The 25513-nt window shown below is 40.3% G+C and overlaps 5 protein-coding genes across 12 annotated transcripts; all 5 read right to left on the reverse strand.

Annotated features, from left to right (window-relative positions):
- Window positions 1-104: 104 nt before the first annotated feature.
- On the reverse strand, window positions 105-4426 carry dnd1 (DND microRNA-mediated repression inhibitor 1). Of its 5 annotated transcripts, none has more exons than XM_085908313.1 (5): window positions 4116-4426; window positions 3241-3322; window positions 2479-2804; window positions 1764-1896; window positions 105-834 (listed from the first exon to the last, which is right to left on the reverse strand). In XM_085908313.1, the coding sequence occupies exons 1-5, from the start codon at window positions 4131-4133 to the stop codon at window positions 302-304; spliced, it is 1092 nt and encodes a 363-aa protein (XP_085764439.1). In that variant the 5' UTR covers window positions 4134-4426; the 3' UTR covers window positions 105-301. The 5 variants fall into 5 exon arrangements, with proteins under 5 accessions (XP_085764439.1, XP_085764438.1, XP_085764440.1 ...); XM_085908312.1 differs by having other exon boundaries at window positions 3241-3346; window positions 4116-4423; XM_085908316.1 differs by lacking the exon at window positions 105-834 and adding an exon at window positions 860-1223 and having other exon boundaries at window positions 3241-3346; window positions 4116-4424.
- A 163-nt stretch (window positions 4427-4589) lies between these two features.
- On the reverse strand, window positions 4590-10636 carry LOC147059118 (adhesion G protein-coupled receptor G3-like). Of its 4 annotated transcripts, none has more exons than XM_085908305.1 (14): window positions 10555-10636; window positions 10134-10217; window positions 9998-10046; window positions 9320-9410; window positions 8736-8864; window positions 8343-8486; window positions 8224-8278; window positions 8062-8153; window positions 7441-7559; window positions 6978-7258; window positions 6432-6537; window positions 5930-6234; window positions 5089-5230; window positions 4590-4605 (listed from the first exon to the last, which is right to left on the reverse strand). In XM_085908305.1, the coding sequence occupies exons 1-13, from the start codon at window positions 10631-10633 to the stop codon at window positions 5115-5117; spliced, it is 1650 nt and encodes a 549-aa protein (XP_085764431.1). In that variant the 5' UTR covers window positions 10634-10636; the 3' UTR covers window positions 4590-4605; window positions 5089-5114. The 4 variants fall into 4 exon arrangements, with proteins under 4 accessions (XP_085764431.1, XP_085764429.1, XP_085764430.1 ...); XM_085908303.1 differs by lacking the exon at window positions 4590-4605 and adding an exon at window positions 4612-4979; XM_085908304.1 differs by lacking the exon at window positions 4590-4605 and adding an exon at window positions 4612-5005.
- An 846-nt stretch (window positions 10637-11482) lies between these two features.
- On the reverse strand, window positions 11483-14143 carry LOC147059119 (uncharacterized). The gene is made up of 2 exons (XM_085908321.1): window positions 13470-14143; window positions 11483-12944 (listed from the first exon to the last, which is right to left on the reverse strand). The coding sequence occupies exons 1-2, from the start codon at window positions 13546-13548 to the stop codon at window positions 11971-11973; spliced, it is 1053 nt and encodes a 350-aa protein (XP_085764447.1). The 5' UTR covers window positions 13549-14143; the 3' UTR covers window positions 11483-11970.
- A 106-nt stretch (window positions 14144-14249) lies between these two features.
- On the reverse strand, window positions 14250-15878 carry LOC147059120 (uncharacterized). Its single transcript, XM_085908322.1, has 2 exons — window positions 15580-15878; window positions 14250-15127 (listed from the first exon to the last, which is right to left on the reverse strand). Exons 1-2 carry the CDS (start codon window positions 15776-15778, stop codon window positions 14412-14414), a joined length of 915 nt encoding a protein of 304 aa, XP_085764448.1. The 5' UTR covers window positions 15779-15878; the 3' UTR covers window positions 14250-14411.
- Window positions 15879-18001: 2123 nt separating this feature from the next.
- Window positions 18002-20984, reverse strand: LOC147059121 (solute carrier family 22 member 7-like). The gene is made up of 9 exons (XM_085908308.1): window positions 20591-20984; window positions 20417-20520; window positions 20101-20255; window positions 19839-20007; window positions 19604-19727; window positions 19407-19516; window positions 19113-19327; window positions 18939-19047; window positions 18002-18803 (listed from the first exon to the last, which is right to left on the reverse strand). Exons 1-9 carry the CDS (start codon window positions 20969-20971, stop codon window positions 18593-18595), a joined length of 1578 nt encoding a protein of 525 aa, XP_085764434.1. The 5' UTR covers window positions 20972-20984; the 3' UTR covers window positions 18002-18592.
- Between the last annotated feature and the right edge of the window lie 4529 nt (window positions 20985-25513).

Raw genomic sequence — 25513 nt, forward strand, 5'->3', positions numbered from 1 at the left:
TTAGTTTATCCAGACACAAAAATTAAGTAAGTTTCAGTCTGGTATTATTTGCATATGAGGCAATATTTGTAAAACAAAGACACCACCAGTGGTTTCATTTCACGTTTATCAAAAAAACAATCAAACACTAAAACACATGCAAGAATAAAACAAAGTAATCCAAGTCAAGTCATCATACTACAACTACAATAAAAAAAAACATGCATAGGGTAACAAACCACAATCAACATTAGATATATCTTTTGAGAAAATCAAACCACATGAAGAAGTAGAACAAGGAGATTATAGGCCTCTAACAGATTCAGCGGATGAAAACCTTCAGACCAATCACTGACTGCAGCAGCTGCTGGGCTGCAGCCTCTCGAGCTCTTTCCAGTGTGGCCTTGTCATTGGGTCCAGGCAAAATCATAATCTGCCCCGGGAAGACTCCCAGCCCAGGGACACGTACCTTATAGTCAAAGTGGTCGACTTCATCAAGTTGAGCATGGCTGCAGATGAACTCAAATTGTGGCAGACCAAGTCCACTCATAGCACAGCAATTTTGAAGGAAAATCAGTGGAGAAACTGACAATGCTGCGGTAGGCGGACATCTGGCTGATTTGGGGACAACGGGTCTTCCCACATCTCTGCAGAAAGCCGCAGAAATGAAGGAAGGGTTTTGTGGAGCAGGAGGAGGCCTCTGTGGGATCTCCGCCATGTGCTGTGCAAGCTTCGAAAGCTTTGGAGTTGAAGCCGGGAAGCTTTCACATTTCTCAGGAAGGTGCAACTCATCGTTTACCTTCTCCGGACACTGCCACTGGATTGAGATACGTATGCCAAAGCACTTCAGGAATGCTAGTGACAAAAAACATACATTAGGCAAGGCAAGTTTATTTGCATAGTACATTTCAACAAGGTAATTCAAAATGCTTTACACAACACATGAAAGGCATCAAAGAAAAAGAAAACATTAAAAGCATCAGGGCACAGTTAAAAACATTCAAAACAATTCCTCCAAATTAATATCAGTAAAAATGCAAATAAAACAAGGTTACAGTGCAGTGTAACATAAAATCAAATCAGCAATAGAAGTCTTCAGCTCTGACTTAAAAACATTGAGAGTTGCAGCAGACCTGCATGTCTCTGGCCAGATATTTGGAGCATAGAAGCTGAACGCTGCTTCTCCCTGTTTAGTTCTGATTCTGGGAACAGAGAGCAGAGCTGTGCCAGACGATCTGAGAGGTCTGGATGGTTCATAAGGGATCAGCAGGTCAGAAATATATTCAGGCCCTAGACACTTCAGAGCTTTATAAACCAGTAAGAGTATTTTAAAGTTAATTCTTTGACAGACAGGAAGCCAGTGTAAGGACCTCAGAACTGGAGTGATATGAACTATTTTTTTTGGTTTTAGTGAGAACTCGAGCTGCAGCTGTCTGATTGACTTTTTAGAAAGGTCTGTAAAGACCCCGTTACAATAGTCAAGTCTACTGAAAATAAAAGCATGGACAAGCTTTTTCAAATCTTGCTGAGACATAAGGCCTTTAATCCTTGATATGTTCTTCAGGTGGTAGGCAGACTTTGTCATGGTTTGAATGGGTTTAAACTATGAATGTCATGTTACCTTTCTAGTCATATTTTTGTCTAGTTGCTCCATTCAACTTTCTAGTCACTTTTTTGAAAACATGCACAAATGACTCTTTTGATGCGAAAGGTTGCCGAGTCAATGTAAACGATCATATGTTCATCTCCTGAAGTTACATATGAATTTGCAAGAATTCACTCACCTTGCCCCAGTGTCCTCTTTGCGATAGAAGCCATATAGTGGGTTGAGAAGACAACTACAGCTGACACAGTCATTGTTTTAGGTCCAGACATCAGAGAAAGGCTCTCAACCCCTTCTACCATTTTACGGAGTTCCTGGTGGTTAGATAATAGTGGAAAAGATGAGGAGTAGGTTTGATCAACAGTAGTATTTATACTAGTTGAACATTTCATTGGTAAACATGCCGTTTCATTTATAAAATCAACAGATAATGTGAAAGATGGTTGTAATTTCCCTTACATTATGGGCCAATCAGAACAACTGCCTTCTAACCTGAATTTCATCATTGAAAGGGAAGTGGAGGTGTCAAAAGTCATTTTTATCATGGGCCACATTGTGGTTACAGTTTTCAGAGAAGTTATGGCTGTGCAACCATAAAAATGTTTATCTCATCATATTACATATAGTACACAAAAAATGATGGAGAACTCATTTTAGAAGTCCACGATATGAGTTGTCCAAGTCGGTCAAGTGCAATATCGCAACGCTAGTACTTACAGTATTGCATATGACAATTGGAAATTTTGGTACAGATTTGTGCAGCAAAGTAGGTCATGGGCAAACAATCCAGCCATGTGACTAAACCCTATGTAGTCGCTTCCCAGGGCTGATAAACAGAGAGTTGGTAAAAGTACAGTGCGTATTGTTATACATAGGGAGTAAGACAACTGCAGTACCTGGAGAAGAAGATCTTTCTTGATGCTGGCGGGTAAAGGTGTGAGGTAGATGTTCCTCTTCTCTGAGCTAGGGCATACAAATATACGCGCACCTGGTGCAAGCATGAAACCATTTAGCCAGCGTATAGCATTTTTAGCAACTTTTGCCGAGCCATATTTGGCATAAGCAAATCCACGGTTTTGCCCGCTGAAGTTCATCATGAGTCGGAACTCCCACAGTGGGCCCACGGAGCTAAAGAGGGGAATCAGCCGGTCCTCGTACATGTCTCGTGGGATGTGGCTGATGAAAACCTCACAGTTCAATCCAGGCAATGGGCCATCCCACACTTTTGAAGCAATGGGGAAAAAAGAGAAGGTAGGTGATGATTTCAGTCACTAAAGTTCTGAGGGTTTGATGTGCCATGACAGGAAACAAACATTTGTATTTTTTTTTAAAAAAACAGAAGTATTCATAAACTCTACCCTTAACGGTTCTGTTAACCGTCCTGGAGAAATTATTCAAATGTTTTTTTTTTTCATTTATTTAGGCTATATCAATGGTTTTTTACACCTTCTAGTTTTCTGATTGCATTTATCCGTTTGTCTAAGAAGCATTGTATCACAATCAGAGGTGAAAAATCTCAAAAAGCTGTGAAAGTCTATGTAGACGTCGACCTGCTTGCACTATGAACCTGCAAATGGATTATTAAATGAGCTAGAGATACTTTAATCGCTTCAACAACACTTGCATTTCACCTAAATGATATTTGATTTCATTCTCACCCTCAGGTGGTCCTCCATACTTCCGCTGACCTCTAACTTGAATGATCTTTGTATTGGTTGTTTTAAGCCAGGTTTCCAGTGCCTGCAAACGCTCAACATTCAGCATCTAAGAAGTAACAAAGAAACTCTACAATGACAACCAATCCCTACACACTTGAACCTTCATATACACACATATGTACACGCGTACACGCGTGCGCACGTACGTACACGCACACACACTCAAAAGTTTGGAGTCACTTAGAAACGTCCTTATTTATGAAATAATAACGTTATTTTTTTTCAATGACATTAAACTAATCAGGAATACACTCTATACGTCGTTAATGTGGTAAATGACTATTTTAGCAGCAAATGTCTGTATACAAAAATAACTCAAATCTGACACCCGAAGCACATTTTGCACATTGGAAATCGTAAACAGCAGCAACCATCTTTGTCACGCATGCAATAACTTTTTTTTTTTTTTTTTTCAGATGAAAAACAATTTACGTTTTATAACTAGTATAATCCATGGTCCACCTTTGATTCTGTTCGTGTTCGGTTAAAAATCACCGAGATGGAAAAAAAATCTCTTCCCTTTTATATTGGTCAATAAAACACTTTTTGCCAAATACAAAATAATTCGTATCACCATGATTTTATAGTATTGTGGGCAAAACGAAATGTCAAACTCTGAGATCCGACGATGGCGCAATAGCAAGCGTTTTGTTATCTTAAGTAGACTAGGCCTATAAAAATTACCATGCCACGCGTCTCAAATTAGAATATTGGCCAGCTAATTAAATACAATTAACCAAAAAGGAAACCGCTTCCAAAACATCCGCGGGTAACGGTACTTTTGTAATAGATAAAAAAATAATAATAATTACTACCTGGATTTGGTTGTCCATCTTTTGCGGTACTTTATATCCAATAAATAGTGTCGCCTCGCCTGCAAAGCCCGAGGTGGAGTCAACATAGCGGCACACTTCTCTCACACGTCTCAGGTGGCGCGATGTATTATGGGTAGGGTCTTTATTTCGGGTCCCGAGCAGCGTTTAATATAAAGTGGAAATCAAAGGGAAAAGCTGTTAGTTGGACTAATTCAACCATTGGAACGTATGTGTTTTTTTATTTGATGTATTTTAAAGTGTCATTTAATGGTCCTACTCAGACCTCCTGCTGGAACCGAGCAGCTTCAGCTGCGAGCCTGCGACACCTTGATTAGGCAGGAAGTAAAAAGCAGCAGAAAAGACAATTTCTTTATGCTTCTATATGATGTACGACCCAACATCACTGAGTTGCTGAAAAAACGAAATTAGCGACAATACTGACAAAATAAATAAAGACAAATGCACATGTGATGTGGTTCTTCTTTATTGCCTAAGACAACAAAAGCAACATTCAGGATTTGTAATAAAGTTCCAACCATTAACATATTTCATGTATTCAACATGACAATGCACCCACTTCAACTGGCATTTCAGTAATAGAATTTCAGGGTCTGATTTAGTAATCTGCCTGAGGTGCCCCTTTACAACTCCTTAACTGGTAACTTAATTCCTCTAGTTCTACATACAGATTTAACCTGGTATTGACTGAAAATCTTTCTGTGTCAAGCTGTGCTATTGAGGTTGATGGACCCTCTGGTAGTGCCCAGCCATGTTCTTGTTGAAGGACAAGAATGAGCTAGTTTGTCCATTATCTCTGCTCATCTATTCAGCAGACAGTGTTTCTTCATCATCATCCTCTTCCTCCTCCGGTGTGGGTGTGACAAGAAAAACTATCAGTGCGCTAGCACACACGCACACACACACACGCACGCACACACACACACACACACACACACACACACACACACACTACCTGATAAAGTGTGTGTCGGTGGTGTGTCAGCTGTTGAAGCTGGTGGTCATAATTCTTTGAGAGGACGTGTAGTTTGAGGAGGAGGCGGCGTCCGACCAGGACTTGTACGTTAACGCCAAGGCCCACAGGAACACAAAGACCCCTTAGAGAGAGATCAATAAAATACAATAATATGTGCAATTAGAGAGAGATCAATCAAATACATTCGTCAATAATATGTGTAGACTTTGAACCACTGGTTCTCAAGAAATGGCAGTCAGCAAAATAATGTGCAGTAAACCAATAGTATAAACCAATGATTCTTTGGGACAATTCAAAGCTCTGATAGGATCATGACATCTCTTCACATAAATCTATCCAAGCCCCTGCATGAATATTTGTTTTTCATTAGAACAGGTAGATTATTGCAGGAATTGTCTTTTTTAAAGAACAAAGTAACAAACTGATTATATTTGTGAGAATATTGTCATATATTTATAAGGATAAAGGTCTCTTTTCTTGAAAACCAAGTGTAATACCTGCCATTCGCAGGGGATAGGGTCCGGGCCTATCTACGGGTAAATCTACATATACTTTATGCGGATTGAAAAGCACAGAGAGGGATGGAACGTTTATCTTGACCATACGTACAACTCAAAACTTTTTTCCTCTCCAAAAGAAGAATATATCATTTTTCCCCCCACAAAAACAGGCAATGTTTTCATTTTCATGCCATTTAGTGGTAAATGTGGCATGTGTTTAACTGGCATTGGGATATAAGGGGATAAAATTCTCCTTGGGTTGTAAAGGGTCCCTGGCCTAACACCTGTACCTTACTGCTGTTTGCTTTTCCTTGACTGACCTTGCACCGAGTTGAGCACGGTGAAGATGTAGATTCCTGGCAGGGAGACGTAGGTGGCGCTAGACAGTCCAAAAGGTAAGCCCAGCACAAAGCTGAGGCCCAGCACAGTCAGACAGTCCTTCCACAACCTGCCGGTCTTCTCCCTGCCGCCGTTCGGCCCGCCTCCTCCTCCTCGCAGCCTCCACAGCTTGAAGACTACCAGACCCAACATGCAGGAGTTGAAGAGCACCACCAGACACGGGAAGACCACCGTGGTGGCATAAATGACTGCTTGCCTAGGAATGAACTCGTTGTTCATCCAGCACCTGTTGGTTTGTAGAATGAGTACACTGAGAAACTGGAGCTACAAAACAAGAAAAAAACTGAAATGTAGAATATAATAATGTCTGCAAAAGCATCTCTAAAAATTTAGCATGTTTTTGAATTCCATATGATTGATCAAAGAATAGACTATTTTTTTCCACATTACAAACATCAGTGATGAGGTTGTTGCCTTACTTACAGCTGCATTGTTGAATTATTGTATTTGTCAGAGTCCCACAATTTCAGCGTGTATTTGCCATAAACACCAGACGCTGCACAAATCAAAGCGATCAGAGTGGGCATACCTGAAGAGAAAGCCAAAAAAGAAAACGTTATTGTTGCTTTAAACATGTCAATGTGAACAAAATATCACAGAAAGCTGTCAACAACACTTTATTTTCGCTCTTTCTTAATATAACTGGCGATGGCACTTCAGTATTCAAACACAGAACTTGTCAGTACTGTAGAGTATTGTATATACCCCCAATTTTTGCATGTGTCTTGAAAGACATTTACAATGTCTTTAAAAAGCGTGTTTTAACTTTGTTTAAACTGCGCATGTAAGGGATAATGTTATCTCCAAGAAGTGTCATTCTTGATTGTGGACTTTTTTTTTTTTTTTTACCTGGTTGGTCTAGATTAGAATCGATCCTTGGCGATAAAAAGAGGTAGACTGTCGTTTTGGAAAGCCTGCGTTTGATGTTGTGACCCATGTAGGACAACCTAGGTCTTCTGCAATCCTTACCCCAACCCACCACGCTCAGTTTGAGCAGGTATCTCCTGATGTAGATGTTGAAGACGCGCACCAGCAGGAGGTACAGGTGGAAGCCCTCCAAGGCCGACCAGCAGACGGTGGCCAGCAGAGACCAGTGAAGAAGGAAGCCCAGAGCCCCGCAGAACCAGTCGGCCTGCTGCTCGCCAAGCTTCCAGGCCCACAAGCAGCAGAGCAAGAAGCAAAAGTGCAGGCATAGCAGCGCCCCCGTCAGGTGCATGTGCAGGCCGATGGCTCTATCTGGCTGCTGCTTGCTGAGTGAGACAAACATCATTAGGTCAATGGTTGCCAAACTGGAGTCTCCGGATCCTTGGGGGTGGTCAAAATGATTACCTTGAGGCCAATTTTTGATAAATGCTGTATGGAATGACTTGATAATCAAAGTGCTTCTTTAATTTGAAGTAAGGTGAAGAAAAGGAAAAGTTGAAGAACTGACTTTACACACGAGTAGAGGATCAAGCTGATGATGGTGAAGATGACGGAGAGCGCTGATCCCACGTAAGTGATCAAACTCAGGTTGAAGGCGTCCTCTTCACTCAGCGAGAGATCAGGGTTCTGTTCAAGGAAAAGTGCAGGTTGTAGTCCATTCTCTTTGAGGGAGACTGCAACTGACTTAATGTTTTCAAAAATATTCACGTTAGCTTATCTTAAACATTCACAAAGCACAACGCATTTTGATGTGTACAAAAGCACATTCAAACTTTATTTGGATTTTTGTAAAAACCTATATACGTAACATGGAAGACCATAATTGTCTTGAATGTTGATGAACGTTGTGTTAAACGATTACAAAAATGTATGCTACTATGTGCTTGATGTCAACAAACCATGAATGTTGGGCTATTTTTTTAATGTTTTTTGCAATTCCATTACTTGTAGCGGAGGGATATCAGCAAGAAGAAATATAATCCGGAGAGCATGAAACTCTTGAGTTGAATGTTTTCCAAACAATGTTCCTAATAAACAAACAAATAAATAAGAAAAATTGGGATATGCACGTGTGTGAAATGCGTGTGTGACAAATTGCGTAGTGTGATATTTTCATGATGATTTTTACCACAAGTACAGCAAAGAAGCTCAAATGGTTGCAACGACAAATAAATTCATTGCCAGTGTTACTGGTGCTACAGCCGAATGTGCTCCAGTGACCTAAAAAAGAGAAAATGCAAATACATCAGCGTGAGGGAGATGAAGACATAAAGCAGATGTCAGCGCCCACCAGTTCCGTCTTCCTCATTTATCTCCTCCCAGAACACGCAATTCCCATTGGCAACCTGAAAGATATTGTCAAAAAATTAGAAAACAGCTTGGGAAAAGGGACCCCTGGTTGGTTGTTACCTTCTTGTTGTATTTGAAGGTCATGGTGATGGGTTCTGGGAGGTTCTGCAGCGGGTTTAAACCTGCCTGCACCACCAGGACAGTCCCCTCCAACACTGTGCCTGGAGGGCCAGGAAGGAGCCTTCTCCCATGTTTTCTTTGGGGCTATGGAATCAGAAAGATCGTCTGTAATGCCTTTAAGGTTTGATATTTCCACTGGGTACAGATGATCTGTTCAATGGAATGCGTGCTTCTATGCTTTGCATTTGAACAAAGATTCACTTTATTTTTTTGGGCCTTAATGTAATTGCTTAACGTAATGCTTAAAATTCTACTTCAGTGCCAACATGGTACAATCCAAACATTTAGCCTCCCTCTCTTTTAAAAATAAATTGGGCGCTCTCTCGTACTGACCTTGAAATATGTGCTGTTAAGCACGGTGACCACCACCACCACCATATCCGTGGACTCGGGTGCTCTGCTTCTCTGGAGGGCTGACGATGGGATGTGAACACCATGTTCCGGAGTCGGGCGCTCCTTGCGCTGATATTCATTCAAGAACCATTTTTTGTTTTTTTTACCATCAATAATGTGAGTCAATTGCAACAAAGTTTTACTTCTTCTCATTCCTTTTCTAATATGAAATGAAATCATCAATGTATAATGTCCATCGTAACATTCGTGCCAGATCAAACCTCACTTTAATTAAAAGTGTAAAACTAATGCCATTCCTGATTTAAGTGAAGAACATTTGTGACTGATTTTCAATATAGGTGCCTGACTGAATTGATTATGACATTGATACCTGGTTTCAAGCATGATTGAGTTAATTAGTATACTCGATCAACATATTCATGCCTTGTTTGAATTGAATTTAACACCCAGTGATCATGCACGTATACATTTTAAATAGCCATGAAAAACAGCGAGTCAAGGTCCTCTGTTCGGTGAGCAACGGTCAAAAAAAATAAATAAAAGCACATAAGAAATCATCTCACCTCTTCGGAAGGGTCGACTTTCCTTATAATGAAGTCGCTCCCGCCACCTCGTCCTCTCGATTGGCAATTTACAATCCGCTGCTTATAACATCTTCAAACATAATAGTGACACAATATGACATCACGGCTTGATAAACTTCAGTGCCATTTAGGTCAACACTAAAATGTTGTTTTGTGTTCCAAAATGGAGGGGATGTTGTTTTAATATATTTGACCATACAATAGTTAACTTTTTTTTTAATATATATATGTTTGACAAGCAAGAAAATTGAGTACCAAGTGAGACATATTTTTTATCACTTCTGTGTTTCGTACGCCTACACCCTACGTCAAAAGGTGAGTCATGATTTTCGTTCGCTTTTTATTAATTTATTCATATTTATTTAATAGTCTAAATTTCGTTAAATTAACAACATAACAAGGTCTGTTCAAATATAATTTAATTAAATGCATATTAAAAGTAAGATGATGTTTATTTTAATATAATATAATAATTAATAATTTAAATAGTAGCCACCCCCCCCAAAAAAAAAAAAAAGCAATGGCCCGCGATGCCATTGACAGAATTTTTTTGGGCCCGCGTCCAAAAGTAATTGCCGACCCCTGCTGTAGAATGTTGGCCCTCCATCTACACTTGTAGTATTGAACATGTGTGCGAATGCACTTTAAGGAGATTACCTGGTCCAGGAACTTTGAGCGAGGCATTCAGAGAGCACGTCTTTACAGTCTGTCACAGAGAATGGAAAAATAAAAAAGTTGGAAAGGTCAGAGGCATTGAGAAGAAATGCTCAGATTTGGGATAGGGTCAACTCACACTTGCTCTCTGTAGGTTTGTTGTTCTCTTTGCCACAGTTGGCGGACCTCCCATCAGTAGGGAGATTGTTGCACTCCAGGCCATCTGAACACCAAGGCCAAAGAGGTTATAACGCAGGAGGGAAAGTTAGAGCCCCCCAGGCCACATAAGGCACAAATCCAAAGTACATTTCTAACTCATTCGAAGAATACATTCACTCAACTTAAATGTATTTATAGAGCACTTTAAAAACAGCCACTGCTGCACAAAGTTCTGTTCATGGAGCCAGACAATAACAAACAGTTAAAAACAACAAAAATAAGAAAAGACATTCAAATCAACTTACTTGAATTACTTATTATATACATATACTATTTTTTTTAATTGAATGACCTGGCACATCTGACCATTTTCCAAAACAAAAGTTTGGGGACAAACTCACATTCATCGGCGTAAGACAACGAGAGCCAGAAGAGAAGGACAAGCACTTGCATCACGGGACCTGAATCTAAGAACGACATGTCCTGGTGTGATGCCTGTCAACTGTGTCACATCATTAAAAATGAAACTGGTGGTGAGGGTGGTAGCACAGGAAATGATGCACACTTTTTTTTTTTTTTTGGGGTGTCAAATCCGCAGTAAATTTCGTGCTGATATCAACATGAGACTCAATGATTCTCACACTTTTGTTTGTCAACCATTCTTCTTATTTAAAATTCTGACAGGATTCAGGAGTACACGTAGTAGTGATGTTTATATGCCGTTTTATGAAGGATCCTGGGAAAACACTCTCCCAAAAATATGAGAACAGCAGCTTTTCATTACTTTCTGTCGGCTATCTAGCAAGAAAAAGAAACCACTGATTAAACAAACGTCCAGAAAAGATGCAGACTTTGGTGTGCGAGTGTAATATTAGAGTAGAAAAAAAGAGGAAGTTTCCAAACACGTCATGCTCAGAAAAAGCCACAGAAAAAAAGCCACAGTTCGCTGGCTAAGCGAAACTCAAAGCACATCCTCTTTGAGTGCGCAAGAGCACAGGCATTTCCAAACGTCAACCTAAAGTAGACTTAGAGTAAGGTACACATTTTTCATATTCAGGATGATACCAAAAATGTAACTTAAAATGTCAAACCAAAAAATGTTACTACTTATTACTGAAAGGTGTGTGTGTGTGTGTGTGTGGGGGGGGGGGGGGGGGGGGTGCTTGTGTGTGCGTGCGTGTGGCGTTTCTGATGAACTTGTATGTGGTTATACATGTGACATTTTTGTGAGTGATGTATTTCCATGTGAGTGAGAGGATTTTATGTGTCTGAGAGGATATTTGGAGGTTTGCATTTTTAAAATGTGTGTCAGTTATTTTGTCAAGATGTTTACTGGTGTGAGTGAATAATTTGGGGTAATGTGACTTTTACAAGTGAGATTTCTTTGTGAGTTTTTCCCCATGAGTTTTTTTTTTTTTTTTTTAGTGTGTGGTAAATTTGATTTCTGTTTTACATGTTTCTTGGCCCAAGAGTTCTTTTCAGCCAGTAAATCACAATGACAACTTCTTAACATTTCAATTTATTAGGAGCTTCAAAATCATGATTGGATATTACAGAAGTAAGCTGTGCTTAAGTACAAGTCAGTATTGTACGTATTTAAGATAGCAAATGTTTTGAATGTAAAATATACATAATATGTTGTCCACCAGCACACTTAGCTTTCTTATCTTGACATCTGCACTACTTAGAAAAAGTTTCAGGTGAAATTTCAGGATGAAATGCACTATGGGACACTGCTGGGACTCTCACGACGGCGCCATAAAAAGAAAGACATCAAAACACACTACGACTCAAAATGGTCTCATCAGCATGCCATTTCAATTGAACTTTTTCTTACTGGCAGGCAAACACGTCTGTCCCATGTGTCTCCTCATGTGCCGGACAAACGTTGAGCGGTCACTGAAACTGGTGTGGCAGACTGAACAAGTAAAAGGTTTCTCTCCGGTGTGTCGTCTCGTGTGTGTCGTCATGTGTCCCTTCTGAGAGAACCTCTGGCCACATACTGAGCAGCTAAAAGGTTTCTCTCCTGTATGCGTTCTAATGTGTTTGTTCAGCGTTGAACGGTCGCTGAATGTCGTGCCGCACACCGAGCATGCAAACGGTTTCTCTCCAGTGTGCGTTCTTGTGTGCGTCGTTAAGTTGGATTTCCGAGAGAATCTTTCGCCGCACAAGGAGCAGCTGAAAGGTTTTTCACCTGTGTGTCTCCTCATGTGCTTCACTAACGTGGAACTGTCACCGAAACTTGTGCTGCAATATGGACAAGTGAATGGTTTCTCCCCAGTGTGCGTTCTTGTATGTTTGATCAAATTACCCCTCTGAGCGAATGTTTTACCGCAAACTGAGCAGACGAAAGGTTTCTCTCCCGTGTGCGTTCTCATGTGGACTTTCAATGTTTTCTTGTCATAAAGGCTTCTTCCACAAATAGAACACGTCAAGTGTTTGTTGTCGGAAATACATGTCCGATCACCTTTCCAGCGATTGTCATCATCTGTGTCAGGAGAATGTGAGCGTGTATCCTCGCTCTCTGATAGTCGTGCTATGCGACTGTCGGCTTGGGATGGCTTCTCACCGTCGCCACCATGAAGCTGTGAGGAGTGAGGCTCGTCTTCGTCGTCTTCATTCTTCACGATGACGCAAATCACTGGAAAGTCCAGCCCCCCAAGCTGCTCACCCTCCTCATTGATACTGTGTTCATCCTCTTCCTCTTTAATGTGCGGGGGCTCTGGCTCCTGCTGTTCCACCCTGGAGCGCCACTCCTGCTCCTCAGGAGAATTGGCATCTTTACTGACATCTGAAGGGTAGAAAATCAAAGACTGAGTGAAAGAATTAGTATGTTGATAATAGTTGTGTGGTCACTGAGGTTATCCGTGACAGATTCTTTGCAATTAAAGTTTTCCACATGTACAGCTTTCCTCTATAACAGAATATATTTCCCCTTGCCAATTCCACACACAAAACCATTTAATGACAAGTGACAACTTGACAACTAAAAACCCTAATTAAAACATTTAAAATTTCTCATAAATTCGCAAAGCTCTCAAACAAAACATGTTTTCTTTTTGTTGTCAATGTGACCTGGTGTGTACATAATATTGAGGTTAAAACCAAACTAATTCATTAGATTTGTAATTTTGTTTGAACGCAAAAAGATGTTCAGAAAGTACTCCAACACTTACATTTGGACGTGCGTAGTTAAGAGGTCAAATACAGAAATTCAAAAAACCCTAACATTTTGTTAATAAGTTAAGACTTGAGACTTAGGACTTGTGTGACTTGACACCTTGGAATGATAAAATGTCTTAATGAAGAAACAAACCTGTGTGCAACACGAAACGATGTCGATGTTCGTTCTCTTTTTTGGCAGGAAAAAACTCCTCTTCGTACTGGGCTATCATTCTCTGCGTATTTCTTCACCGGTCAGATTTGTCTAACTATAGATCAAAACGCTCTCAGCGTTCCACTGTCAACATGTTAGCTTTGTTAGCATGCGTTGCTAACAAATGCGTCTTTGTTCGCAGCTAGCAAGTGCAACCAGCTGGAGGAGTTTCCAAGCGCACCGACAAGACGCAAAGAGTGTTAAAATGTTTGCTGTGCCATGTGATCGGACAATAGAAGAGAATTGTGAGAAAATCACTGCAACTACAGTTATAAAAAGGTTTCTGCAATCCTCATTTTGTCGGTGAAAATCTGACGCGCAGCGATCAACTACGGAAATATCACTTGGACAAACTTTACGTTCTCCATTTTTACACGACAGAGAAGTGCGCCTAGTTTCGGTCAGCGACGATGGAGAACCTCTGAAATAATTAGATCTTTTTTCATTTATTTTTTATTTTTTACTTGATTTATGTTGGCAGTTTTTGGTCTTCCATACCTCTCTCTCTTTCTCTCTCTGTCTCTCTTTCTCCCTCTCTCTATCATGTAAAACCTGAATAAGAAAATGTTGAAATTTGTGGTTCTAAAGTGACAAAATGTGATAATGGTCATGCAGTATAATTACGTTTTCAAGGCACAGAGTATGATATGCATAAAATTGCAGACATTATTTGTAGATCTTTTTTGTTGTTGCAAAAAGTAACTTTGGTTACATCTTGATTTCTTTATTTTAGAATAATTATCATGATGTACAAATACAAAATAATAATAATAAATTATGATAGTTGTGAAGAGTCCAGGTAGCATTTTTGGTCGTCAAACACACTTTTTCAGCTAACCACAACCATTCAAAATTTGTTGGCATGTCAAAGTTTTGAATGTTTCATTTAGTGTTGCTCCTCTCACCAGGACACTTGTGTTTCTTAATCTTATACTTATAAGAGAATCTTTGATCACACACATTGCAACGAAACGGTTTCTCGCCAGTGTGTGTTCTTGTGTGTGTTATCAAACATTCACTTCGAGAGAATCGTTTACCGCAAAAGGAGCAGGCAAAAGGCTTCTCTCCAGTGTGTGTTCTGAAGTGCGATGTCAAGTGTGCCTTCTGGGTGAACCTTTTACCACAAACTGAGCAGGAGAAAGGTTTCTCTCCTGTGTGAATGATCATGTGTCTTTTCAGATTTATCTTGACACCAAAGGTTTTGTTACATTGGGAACATTTCCAGTGTTTCTTGCCAGCGTGATACGCCGAATCACCTTTCAAGTGTTCTTCATCATCAGTGTCAGGCGAATGTGGCATTATGTAGTCGTCTGATAGAGGAGCCAAGAGGCTTTCTGGTTGTGATGCTTCATAGAGCTCTCCATCATCTTCTCTTGTTATGTGACTTAAGCTGCTGCTTGGAGGTTCAGTCCACCTGTTCAGCTCACTCTGAACTTTCTCTCCATCACATTCAGTCTTCACGGGAACAACCGTCAATGGCAAATTGGTGATATCATCTTCCTGCTCTTCCTCCTTAATGTAGGGGGGGTCTGGTTCCTGTTGTTCCACCCTGGAGCTCCACTCCTGCTGCACAGGATGAAGGATTTCTTCATTCACCTCTGTAGGACAAAAGAGAACAATCAAATGAGAAAATTGTTTTCTTGACGCACTCAGCTTCCAATCAAACCCACAATAATAACGGCATTTCCCGTCCTCTGATTGGTAACTCGGAGCAAAACTTGTCTGTAATGATCTTAGCACATTAATACATTTATCAATCATCATTTCTGATTACTATGGTGGGTTTTATTTAAGTATGTCATGGTTTGTCATGCGAGATAAATACTGATGGTGAACTGCTCCAGATGATGTACGTGGCACAGACGTACTGTTATATTGCGTTTTGGATTATTTGATATTTGCGACGTGACAAGTGTGTTGATTGGTGCCCAGCCAGATAACAAATGCACGGGCCCGCGGACTTCTGAAATGACGGTACTGACCCTGATTGCATTCATTGTATTCTTATTTAATTAGTGACGAGAAAGGTGAGAGAAAGATATCAACAAACCCGCTCTCTGCACCGCAACTTGAGGCATAAAAAAAGCATCCAGCAGTTGACGTTGTCTTTCGTTTTCCTCTTTTGTCCGACAAAGTTCCTCCTCGTACTCTGCTATCGTTCTTTCAAACACAACAACTATTTCGTCGACGGCAGCGCTTAGTCGCTGATTAAGGAATGCTCTCAGCATTTCTACCTTACACATTTTCATACGATAATCTAAACAAGTTACACTCTGGTTGCGATGTAACGCTAGCAAATGTGTTGCTTTGACATAACACTGTCGCTTATTTACTACGTCACACGGGCGACTCTCACCAGGCATAACTAGATGAGTTATGCTTAATCAAACTCTTAAACTAACCTGAGAAGCTCCAACGTGCACCAAGTCGTCGTAATGGGAGGCAATATGTTAAGACATTTAGTAAATAATAATCCAAGAAAGATGGCCATCATTCGCGTTGCCGACAACATTTTGGAGGCAACGGGACAACAAAACAAGATGTACTGTCAATTAAAAAAAAAAAGACTGATAACTGTAAAGAATTCTTAGAGTGTGTTGTTTTTTCTTTGTGGGTTCTTAATAACCAAACCGAATATTGAGGAAGAAGAACTTTTACTTTCTTTCAACACGCTTCATCACATACAGTTGTACTCGTATTTTCTCCATCTTCTAAGCGCCCTCTGCTGTCCGGAGGTACATATTACATTCACATAAACAATGATAAGCAATCTCCTTTTGCTCATAGCATTACATGGAGGACACCACCAGAGGCCTCGGTAGAAAAAAAAAAAGATATCCAACTATACACCTCTGTTCTTGTAATGTTTATTTTATAGGTGGTATTGTGTCCAAATGAAACATGATACATTAAATATGTCAAATTATTTCATGCAACAAATAGAAAAAATAAAAACAATTTGAGCAAAAACACCGGCACTGGGTCGTGCCTGTGTCACCCGTGGGGTTAGGAAGTCGGGCGACTTCTCTTATGAGATCATTTTTATAAATCAGTGCCAAAGGTGTCTATTCTAAAACATGGCATTATTCAGTGTCATTAGTTTTATCAGACCAGCAAGCAGTTGCCTGTTGAAACCACAATGCCTTAAAAACGTAAATGAAATTTGCTTGGCCAAGTTAATGTACATGGTAACAGGGAACAACTGGATGAATGACCCAGACGATTGGCCAAAATTGCAGTACCAGGACATCTACATCAACAACAAATCTTTTTTTTATTACTTTAACCCCTACCACACTTTTTAACACATTTAAAATGATTTAGAATAAAGACCCTTAAAACTTATTAAAATACTTTTTATAGGAATGCTTTGCGGCTGTTCTCACTCTCACTCAGTTCTCCAAATATGCGTGTTGCTTTATTTGTATTGGGAAAAATGCCACTTCATGTACTGCTCCTGTTCTCACTAGCACAGGCATGTTTGTCAAGCTGATAATTATGAGAGAATTTTTGATCACACGTAACTGGATTTCTCACGAGTGTGTGTGTGTTCATGTGTGTTTTCAAGAGAGAAGAAAAGTTCTCAGGTGTGTCACTAAAGTTGAGCTTGCACCAAAACCTTTATCACAGGAGCAGCAATAAGGTTTCTCTCCTGTGTGTGCTCTTGTGTGTTTAATCATTGCAGAATAATTAATAAACGCTTTGTTGCAAGCCGAGCAAGAAAATTGTTTCTCTGCAGTGTGGGTCCTTGTTTGTGATTTCAAATTAGTCTTGGGATTGAAACTTTTACCACAATCCAAGCAAATGAAAGGTTTCTCTCCAGTGCGTTTTCTCAGGTGAGACGTGAGGTGCACCTTCTGGTTGAATCTTTTGCCAAAAAGCGAAGAGCTGAAAGGTTCTTCCTGTGTGAATGATCTTGTGTCTTTTTCAGATTTGTTTTGTGGCCAAACGCCTTGTCACATTGAAAACATTTCCTGAGTCCATTGTCATCTCTTCTTTAGAGTGTTCATCATCACTGTCAGATGTTGTGACACTACTATCTGATAATGGAGCTAAGAGGCTTTCTACTTGTGATCCTCTGCAGTGGTCTCCATCACCATTTGTTGACTGGAACTACTGCTTGAAGGCTCCTCCGCTCTATTCCGCTTACTTTGACGTTTGCCTTCATCATCATCTTCGCTTTTGACAATGACGAAACACCGGGAAATCCAGGTCATGAAGCTGCTCTTCTTTAATGAAAGGGGACTCAGGCCTCTCCTGCTCCCACCCTGCATTTTTAAATGAACTGTTTGCCAAACTGCAGCTAATTATGTGGTGAACTGAATAACGTTCGGAGCTCGGAGTTCTATCGTCCTGAACTGGAACACTAAGATCGTCACAGAGATTCCAAAAAACACCGCCGTCATCTAAACCGCTGACGTTGCAGTGGTGAAAAGGAATGAACCCGATGAAATAATTCATCCTAAAATGAAATGGCACAGTGGCACGAGGAATAACAACGAACAAAATGAGACGGAAATTAAATTTCCCCAAACCGTTCACTTGTCTTAACATGTCGTCAAATGTCATCTCGAAAGTGCCACTTATAATGCTGAATAAATATTGAGCTGTTGCAAACATGTGTTCCTGTCTACAATTAATATTTAGTGACAAATTAAACTTTGAATCCAAAACTGACTGGATTGTGGATCTACATTTTCAGCGGAAGTATTTTAATAAAACAGTAACAATGTCGGAAAGCTCAACAAAAATTGCTCAGTGCTTGTCTGATATAATTTCTGATAGTTTCACATTTTCAGCCACATGTCGAACCGTACAACCAATTTGTTTGAGAATCTTTATCGGATCAAACAGTACACAACTCAACAATGTGTTACGTGATCTACAGTTCTCAAAGACAATTCTTCCCTTATGAGGTTTTTTAGGCGTTTCATAGCATTTGCAAAAACTATGCTGGTGTCTTGTCGTTATCCTTGTGGAGTCTGATCTTCTCAAACATCAAGGACACTCTATTGTCCTTTACTCAATTCCATCTATGATCATAAGAAGTATTTCCAAAACAATTACTTCCTCTGCTCCACATCTTGGATTGTCTCTGCGAGGCTGACATTATTTGTTTCAGGGAGGAGGAAGGTTAACAACCCAACACCTGTAGCCATCAGACCAAACAGGAGTCTGGGTAAACCGACCCACACTTCGTCAAGAAGAGCCACCAGGGGTGAAACTGCCACACCGAGACGGCCGAGGAAAGAACAGCAGCTATAACCAATTTGCCTGTGACAAAACATAGAATGAATGAGAAAGCAGCGGGATTTGTTTTGTGTACCAAAGGTAGAAAATGGACAGACAATCACAAGCCTATTACAAGTTGGGGGAATCATAAGTCTCTGTTCATTGTGTTTTACTGACCTCACTACTGTCGGATAGAGTTCTGTTGTGTACAAACACAAAACTGTAAAAGCCGCTTCGGAAAAAAACTTGCCAAGTGTCCCCACTGCTGTCCGACACACTGCCATATCTGAAACAAAGACATCCGAGAAGCATATTTCTCAGCTCCCAATTTCTTGCACTCTCGTCACTTACCAGACGGGATAAGTATGACGCCAAACAAACACAGTCCAGTCAGAAGAAGTCCACCGCTCACAAGTAATTTTCGGCCGAGTTTGTTAATTGAAAAAAAGCAGACAAGTTTGGCGGGTATTTCAATGGCGCCGTAGATCAACTGCGTGAGGAAAATGTTTACGCCAAATCCAGAGATATTCAAAGTGATGCCGTAGTAACTGCAGGCTACTCCAACCCTATGAGTAGGAGAAGATGATTGACCTTCATTGCGAAAATTTTCAATACTGTTGAACCTTGCCAAGTTGAGCCATATACCAGACAGGGCCGGCAATTAGTGTCAGTCTTCTCAACGTTGGAGTCCTCATAAGATCCAAAAAGGAATATTTCCCTTTTTCATTTTCAAGCACAATTCTTTTTAACAAATCCTGTGGCAGATGGGAGAGATACGTAAATTGATTACAAGACATATTAAACAAATCGGACTGGACTAATTCACCAATAAGAGTTTGCACCTCAGGTTTTAGATCATCCATAAATTGCTTTCTGTCATTTACCATTGCACACTTGCTTAGATAATGATAAGCAGGGTTAACCTTTTTCTGGCTCACCAGCCATCTAGCAGACTCTGGAAGCCACCTGTACACACACACAATCAATCACAATATTCTCAACCATCATAACTAAAGGTCTTAAAAATGTGACAGTTGGTTTCAAATTCTCAGAAATCATTTGATACACTTCTATTACCACCAAGAAATGCTGGCCAGCAAGAGCGGGCTTGTTGCCGCCGCCATCAGATACCTCCAATCATTCACTAAATAGGCGAGCGCAGCAAGCAGCAAAGATCCCAAACTCCAGTCCATAGTTAATAGAATGAACATTAAAGATCGATGCTTGATGTCCGCCCATTCCATACCTATGAGGAGAGATTTAGGACAAGGTCCATTTCAAGGTTGCAGTTGAGTTAAGTTGCTTGTTATTTACTCATTGCATGTCAAATAAAACTCACACAAAACCCCGCTAGCTATGATGACTCCAGAAGCTCCGAAGCCAGTAAAGAATCTCATGGCTGCAAACATGGAAAAATTAGTTGATAGAGCACTTCCGAATCCAAAGATCATGGTTATCACATAGGATACCAACAGCGCAGTTTTCCTGCCAAATCTGCCAGAAAAAAAAATATGGAATCACAAGAGAGACTAAAACAATGTCCGTCATGCAAAGCTAGTCTTTAGACTATAAGATTATCTTCATACTGATAGCTGAAAGACCTCATGCACAAACAAAATCAGAAGTGCAAAAAATATATAAATAAACATGAGGACCTGTCACTGAGCTGGCCAAAGAGTGCTGATCCTAACATGACGCCCAAGAAGAAAATAGTGGCTGTAGATCGGTTCATTTTCTTTCTCTCACAAACCAGATCCCACTGAAGAACCAAGTGATTTAAAATCAAGCATATATCTGATGATTTTTAGAAAAATTGAGGACCTACTCACCTCTGTCGCCAGAGTAGACTTCATGGTGGAGGTATCATACACCCATCCATTCTGACAATGTACAGTCGGCAACAGCGTCGTGTTGGAGGAATTCAGCAACAGATGATATTGAGGCTCTGTAAACATCTGACAAGAGCTCAGACTCCCGACACCCTCGACCGGAAGACTGACTACAAGTCTTTCCTCACTGGAGAGATCCTTAAAAACATCGCCATCATCTAAAGCACTGACGTTACAGTGGTGAAGAGGAATAAAGGCGATGAAATTATTCAGCAGAAATTGAAAAGGCACAGCCAGACGAGGAATCATCAACGATAGCATCAGCCTATACTGAAACGGCCCAAAGCCTTTTACTTCTGCTAACACCTCATCAAACTTCATCCCAAAAGTTCAACTGGTAATGCGGAGTAGCTGATGGTGTTGGGGTGCACTTGCCTGTCTTGTGTGCCGACACTGTGAGTTTCGATTCCCGCATATGACGGTTTGAATGTGTGTGTTTGTGACCCCACCCACTCACCCACACACACACAAACAATTCCAAGAAATTGTGGTTGAGAAACGTTTCTGAATTCCCATCCCTACCAGTACAGACATGTTGATAAGATCATTGATAATTATAAGAGAAACTTTGACTTTTTCACCAGTATGTGTCCTCATATGTCTTTTCAAAAGTGACTTAGAGCGGGATGTTTTACCACACAGTAAGCAGAAAAAAGTTTTCACTTCACTGGTTCTTTTATCACAAATAAGATATTTTAGGTTGCATTACCTGACATGTTTCAGCTTCTAATTCCGGTGGTTTTATTATTTCTGTGAGCGCTTTTGAAAGGTTGTATGTGACTGACCCTGTGCTGTCTACGATGGGGTGGAGAAGTGTACCTGGTTTGTGGATTTTTGGTGTGCCAGATTTTTTGGTGGTTTGTCTATTTTATTTTCAATGAGTAGTGGTTTAAGTAATGCTTTGAGTTTATTTTTCTTGTCTTCTGTTGGGTCTACCTCATAGGTGTCGTCCTGTAGTAGCTGTTGCATCTGTTCTTCGTAAGTGTCTGTGTCCATAATTACTGTTGGAATTGGGGAGACAGGGAAGAACTTCATCACAAGAAAAACAGAACACAAGGAGTGTGAGAAGGAGACAGCAACAAGACAAACAAGAGGAATAAAACAACAAACAGAACAGGAACACTACAAGTCAGCCATTACTGACCACTGCAAAAGAGAAAATCACATCATGGACAGGGAAAAGGCCAGAGTCATCCGCACAGAAGAAAACAAACATCAGCGTTTGATCAGGGAGGCCATTGAGATCCACAAGCGGGGCCCGAGAACCATCACCAAGGACGAGGGAGCTTACATGCTCTCTACCACCTGGAGCAGCATTCTGGTGAGGTGAACGGAGAGCAGAGGGTGTGACTCACCTGTCAAATCTGACACGACTCTGATGCCATTCTGATGAAGGCGGAAGTACAAGCCGAAACATGTCAGCTAATGCAACTTGAAATATCATGTTTGTGATTAAAGAACCAGTGAAGTGATTGACAAGTGAAAACAAAATGAACTTAGTACAACTAGAAAAACGTTTTTCTCCAGTGTTTGGGCTCATATGTTCAAGCAAACCTGAACAATCGTACAAGCTTTTGTTGCACAGGGAGCAGGTGTATGGTTTCTCTCCTTGTGTGAGTCATCATATTTAGCTTTTGTAAGAATCCTTTGCCACAAACTGAGCACACAAATGGTTTCCCTCGCATGTGTACAGATTGCAGGCCAAATAAATTTGCCTTAAAACTTATTTACGATGATCTGATTATTAGAATATAGCCTGGGTGGAATCCTCTGTCATGAAAATCCCATAGGGAATATCTGCAGTGTATCATTTTTACCTCCTTCCATACTTGGAAGTTATTTATTACATTTTCCAGTTGATTATTATTATTATTGTTATTATTATTGTTATTATTATTTTATCATATTATGAGATATTTTACATTTTCACCTCCTTACACATTTCAAGTGTCACATTCAAGAACTCCATGCAGTTTCATCTCTTCAGTATTCACAAGCATTCGTTCTGAAATTGCATCCTCTCGTAATGGGAGATTTTAACTATGATGCTTAAAATAGATTAAGCGGCAAAAAGTCACATTGTTGCTTTAAGAGGGCAAATGCTCAAATATTAATACACCAAAATTGGGACATAAAACGAATACGCATGTGCTGGTCGACTCTTCAATGTGAGTCGACAGAGGAGGTACAAGTCTGTGGGTGAAGTGTGGATTTATAAGAAAACGCCGTTGAAGAAGACATTATCAGGTAACAATCAATGCATCTTAGAATAAAATAAACAAAAATGCTTTTTATGACTGCAACAATATCCTATGAAATCTGCTATTGTGGCACACTTTACAATAGTTTTTTTTCCCCAACCCTCTACAGACTGAGCAAAATGTTCAAGGCAGTGTTTGGACAAAAAAAACACAAAGAAGAAATAACAGCTGAAACATGGAGGCAGAAACACGCTGGTAAGCACAAACAAATAAAGCCATCTTGCATCGTAAGCTAGTTTTGAGTCATTATCATCTCAGTAAAAGGTGTTTACCTGATTAACAATGACAAAGGGGAAGTCATTATAACAGTGAACCTGCTCACAGTTGTATTAATGGGACTTGCGCTAGCCAAGTTCTCTGGGGTGATTGAAGTGGAGCCTGTTCAGTTAGCCTCATTTCAAGTGTGTCAGAAAACATCATGACCTAGTACAACACAGGGAAGAATCTGCAATCACTCAAGTAGATTCAATGGGCCACTTTATGTGGCATCCACTTTAAAATAACCTTACTCTTGACCAATTTAAAATTAATTATGAAAATGTAAGAATGTTGCTGCTGAAATGAAGCCAATTTCCTGCATGGGCTGCAGTTGCTGCAGTGCAGATATGATTTCAGAGCTGCTGTAATGATCGACAAACATAAGTAGAGCTCAGTCTAATAGAAACCATTGTCCTCGTTAATATTTAATGCCGTGCCGCCCTGGGTTGCGGAGGAACTGTGTCGGTCTCATTAAAATGATACTGCGTGTTTACTGTACATTTGCACTGCCCTGATCAAAAACGGAGGAGCACCCAACATTATAAATATCCAAAACACTTATTTTCTTGTCTAGTTTAATATCAGAGAATAACACGACTGAAGTGCTTGCAAAACTACTTCAACATGGTACTACAGGACCTTCAGATGCAAGTTTACACTCATTTGTTCCACAACTAAACTCAAATCTCACTAGTTCCCAAGATGAAGCTGAAAAGTTTAAAAATAAATGTGGAAGTTTTGGGAATGTGGGAAATTTGTTTTGAAGATGTCAAGAGCTAAACAAATTGAATCCAGAACAAGAATGATGGAGAACCTTTGTTGTATCGATCATTCACAAATGAGAAATTGTGGAAAAAGCGGGAATTTTGGGAACATCGATAATAATTAATTATCATCAGTTTGGAATGGTTTGAATCAAATTAGAAACATGAAAGTAAAATGTGGAATGATGTTTTGTGGTGAAGAATAACATGGGCAAATAGCAATGATTCATCTCAATAGATTGACACTCAATGCCTTTCCTTCTCCTGTTTTCTGGAGGTGGTGTGGTGCAACCTCCTAACACTTTGCAGCTGGAGTGCGATGGTCATGCCCCACACTGCCATCACCTTGACAGGGGTTACCAAAGAAGCCATGGAAAGTCCAAGCAACTGACTAAGGGGCTGTCCATTTCTTTACCATCCTCCCCTCTACTCCCTCGCCATGACAACTTAATCCCATCCCATTTATGCAGCAAGTTCCCAGGTGGGTGACTTGACAGTGACAATGACAGCCACCTGAACAGCACCGAAAGCGGAACGCTTGCTCAAATGAATTCGCCTTGATTAGCAAGCATCTGTGCATTCAGCTGCGCCATACATATGACAGCAAACACATGCATGCATGCATACAGACGGAGGCCCAGAGGGCACCAAACACGTGACAGATTGTCACTGTAAATGATTGAACATGATGACTTCAGGCAAGGAACTACAATTAGGTGGGTCTAATTTGCAATATCACATGATTTTGTCTGAAAAAGGTTCAACAGAGTGGGAATGAAAAGTTGCTTTAATGTGTCTTTTGACTGTAGTGTCCATTGATGATGCCATCTGGAAAATACCGTTGTTGTTTTTTTATCATGAGATGTTCAAATACATTCTGTCATGCATGCATGGTTTTCAAGTACACAGTAGGTGGCAGTGTCCTATAACAAAGAGAGCCATTGAGGCAAAAGGAGCCTTTTTTGATCATTGCAAAACTGCTTTCCTTGAAGGACCAGAGCACACTCTTGACTGTTTTCCTAGTTTTTTCCCCACAACTACCTTCCATGACTCGTTGACATCTGTATCACTGGGGAAGCACAAAATGTTGTCCATCCATCCATCCATCCATCCATCCATCCATCCATCCATCCATCCATCCATCCATCCATCCATCCATCCATCCATCCATCCATCCATCCATCCATCCATCAGCCCGTCCGTCCGTCCGTCCGTCCGTCCATCCATCCATCCATCCATCCATCCATCCATCCATCCATCCATCCAACCAACCAACCATCCATCCATCCATCCATCCATCCATCCATCCATCCATCCATCCATCCATCCATCCATCCATTTTCTATACTGCTTGGCCTCACGGGGGTAGCGGGCGTGCTGGAGCCCATCTCGATGAATCAATCCATAGATAGATAGATAGATAGATAGATAGATAGATAGATAGATAGATAGATAGATAGATAGATAGATAGATAGATAGATAGATAGATAGATAGATAGATAGATAGATAGATAGATAGATAGATAGATAGATAGATAGATAGATAGATAGATAGATAGATAGATAGATAGATAGATAG

Source organism: Syngnathus leptorhynchus, chromosome 3, assembly GCF_054491065.1.
Source record: "Syngnathus leptorhynchus isolate UIUO chromosome 3, UIUO_Slep, whole genome shotgun sequence".
Lineage (NCBI taxonomy): Eukaryota > Metazoa > Chordata > Actinopteri > Syngnathiformes > Syngnathidae > Syngnathus > Syngnathus leptorhynchus.

What these genes read in the sequence shown, in the direction of transcription:
- dnd1 (XM_085908312.1), bottom strand. An exon ending in GTATGGAGGACCACCTGAGG is followed by an intron (nt 2,805 to 3,240) that starts GTGAGAATGAAA and finishes TTGCTTCAAAAG; the next exon opens with TGTGGGATGGCCCATTGCCT. An exon ending in AAAGAGGACACTGGGGCAAG is followed by an intron (nt 835 to 1,763) that starts GTGAGTGAATTC and finishes TTTTGTCACTAG; the next exon opens with CATTCCTGAAGTGCTTTGGC.
- LOC147059118 (XM_085908305.1), bottom strand. Translation starts at nt 10,633, where the DNA reads ATGTCGTTCTTAGATTCAGGTCCCGTGATGCAAGTGCTTGTCCTTCTC. An exon ending in GTTGTCTTACGCCGATGAAT is followed by an intron (nt 10,218 to 10,554) that starts GTGAGTTTGTCC and finishes CTTGGTGTTCAG; the next exon opens with ATGGCCTGGAGTGCAACAAT. An exon ending in ATCCTCTACTCGTGTGTAAA is followed by an intron (nt 7,259 to 7,440) that starts GTCAGTTCTTCA and finishes TGTCTCACTCAG; the next exon opens with CAAGCAGCAGCCAGATAGAG.
- LOC147059119 (XM_085908321.1), bottom strand. Translation starts at nt 13,548, where the DNA reads ATGATAGCCCAGTACGAAGAGGAGTTTTTTCCTGCCAAAAAAGAGAAC. An exon ending in TCGTTTCGTGTTGCACACAG is followed by an intron (nt 12,945 to 13,469) that starts GTTTGTTTCTTC and finishes TCTACCCTTCAG; the next exon opens with ATGTCAGTAAAGATGCCAAT.
- LOC147059120 (XM_085908322.1), bottom strand. Translation starts at nt 15,778, where the DNA reads ATGAAAATGTGTAAGGTAGAAATGCTGAGAGCATTCCTTAATCAGCGA. An exon ending in AGTTGCGGTGCAGAGAGCGG is followed by an intron (nt 15,128 to 15,579) that starts GTTTGTTGATAT and finishes TTTGTCCTACAG; the next exon opens with AGGTGAATGAAGAAATCCTT.
- LOC147059121 (XM_085908308.1), bottom strand. Translation starts at nt 20,971, where the DNA reads ATGAAGTTTGATGAGGTGTTAGCAGAAGTAAAAGGCTTTGGGCCGTTT. An exon ending in CTAATTGCCGGCCCTGTCTG is followed by an intron (nt 19,328 to 19,406) that starts GTATATGGCTCA and finishes TCCTACTCATAG; the next exon opens with GGTTGGAGTAGCCTGCAGTT. An exon ending in CGTCATACTTATCCCGTCTG is followed by an intron (nt 19,048 to 19,112) that starts GTAAGTGACGAG and finishes TCTTTGTTTCAG; the next exon opens with ATATGGCAGTGTGTCGGACA.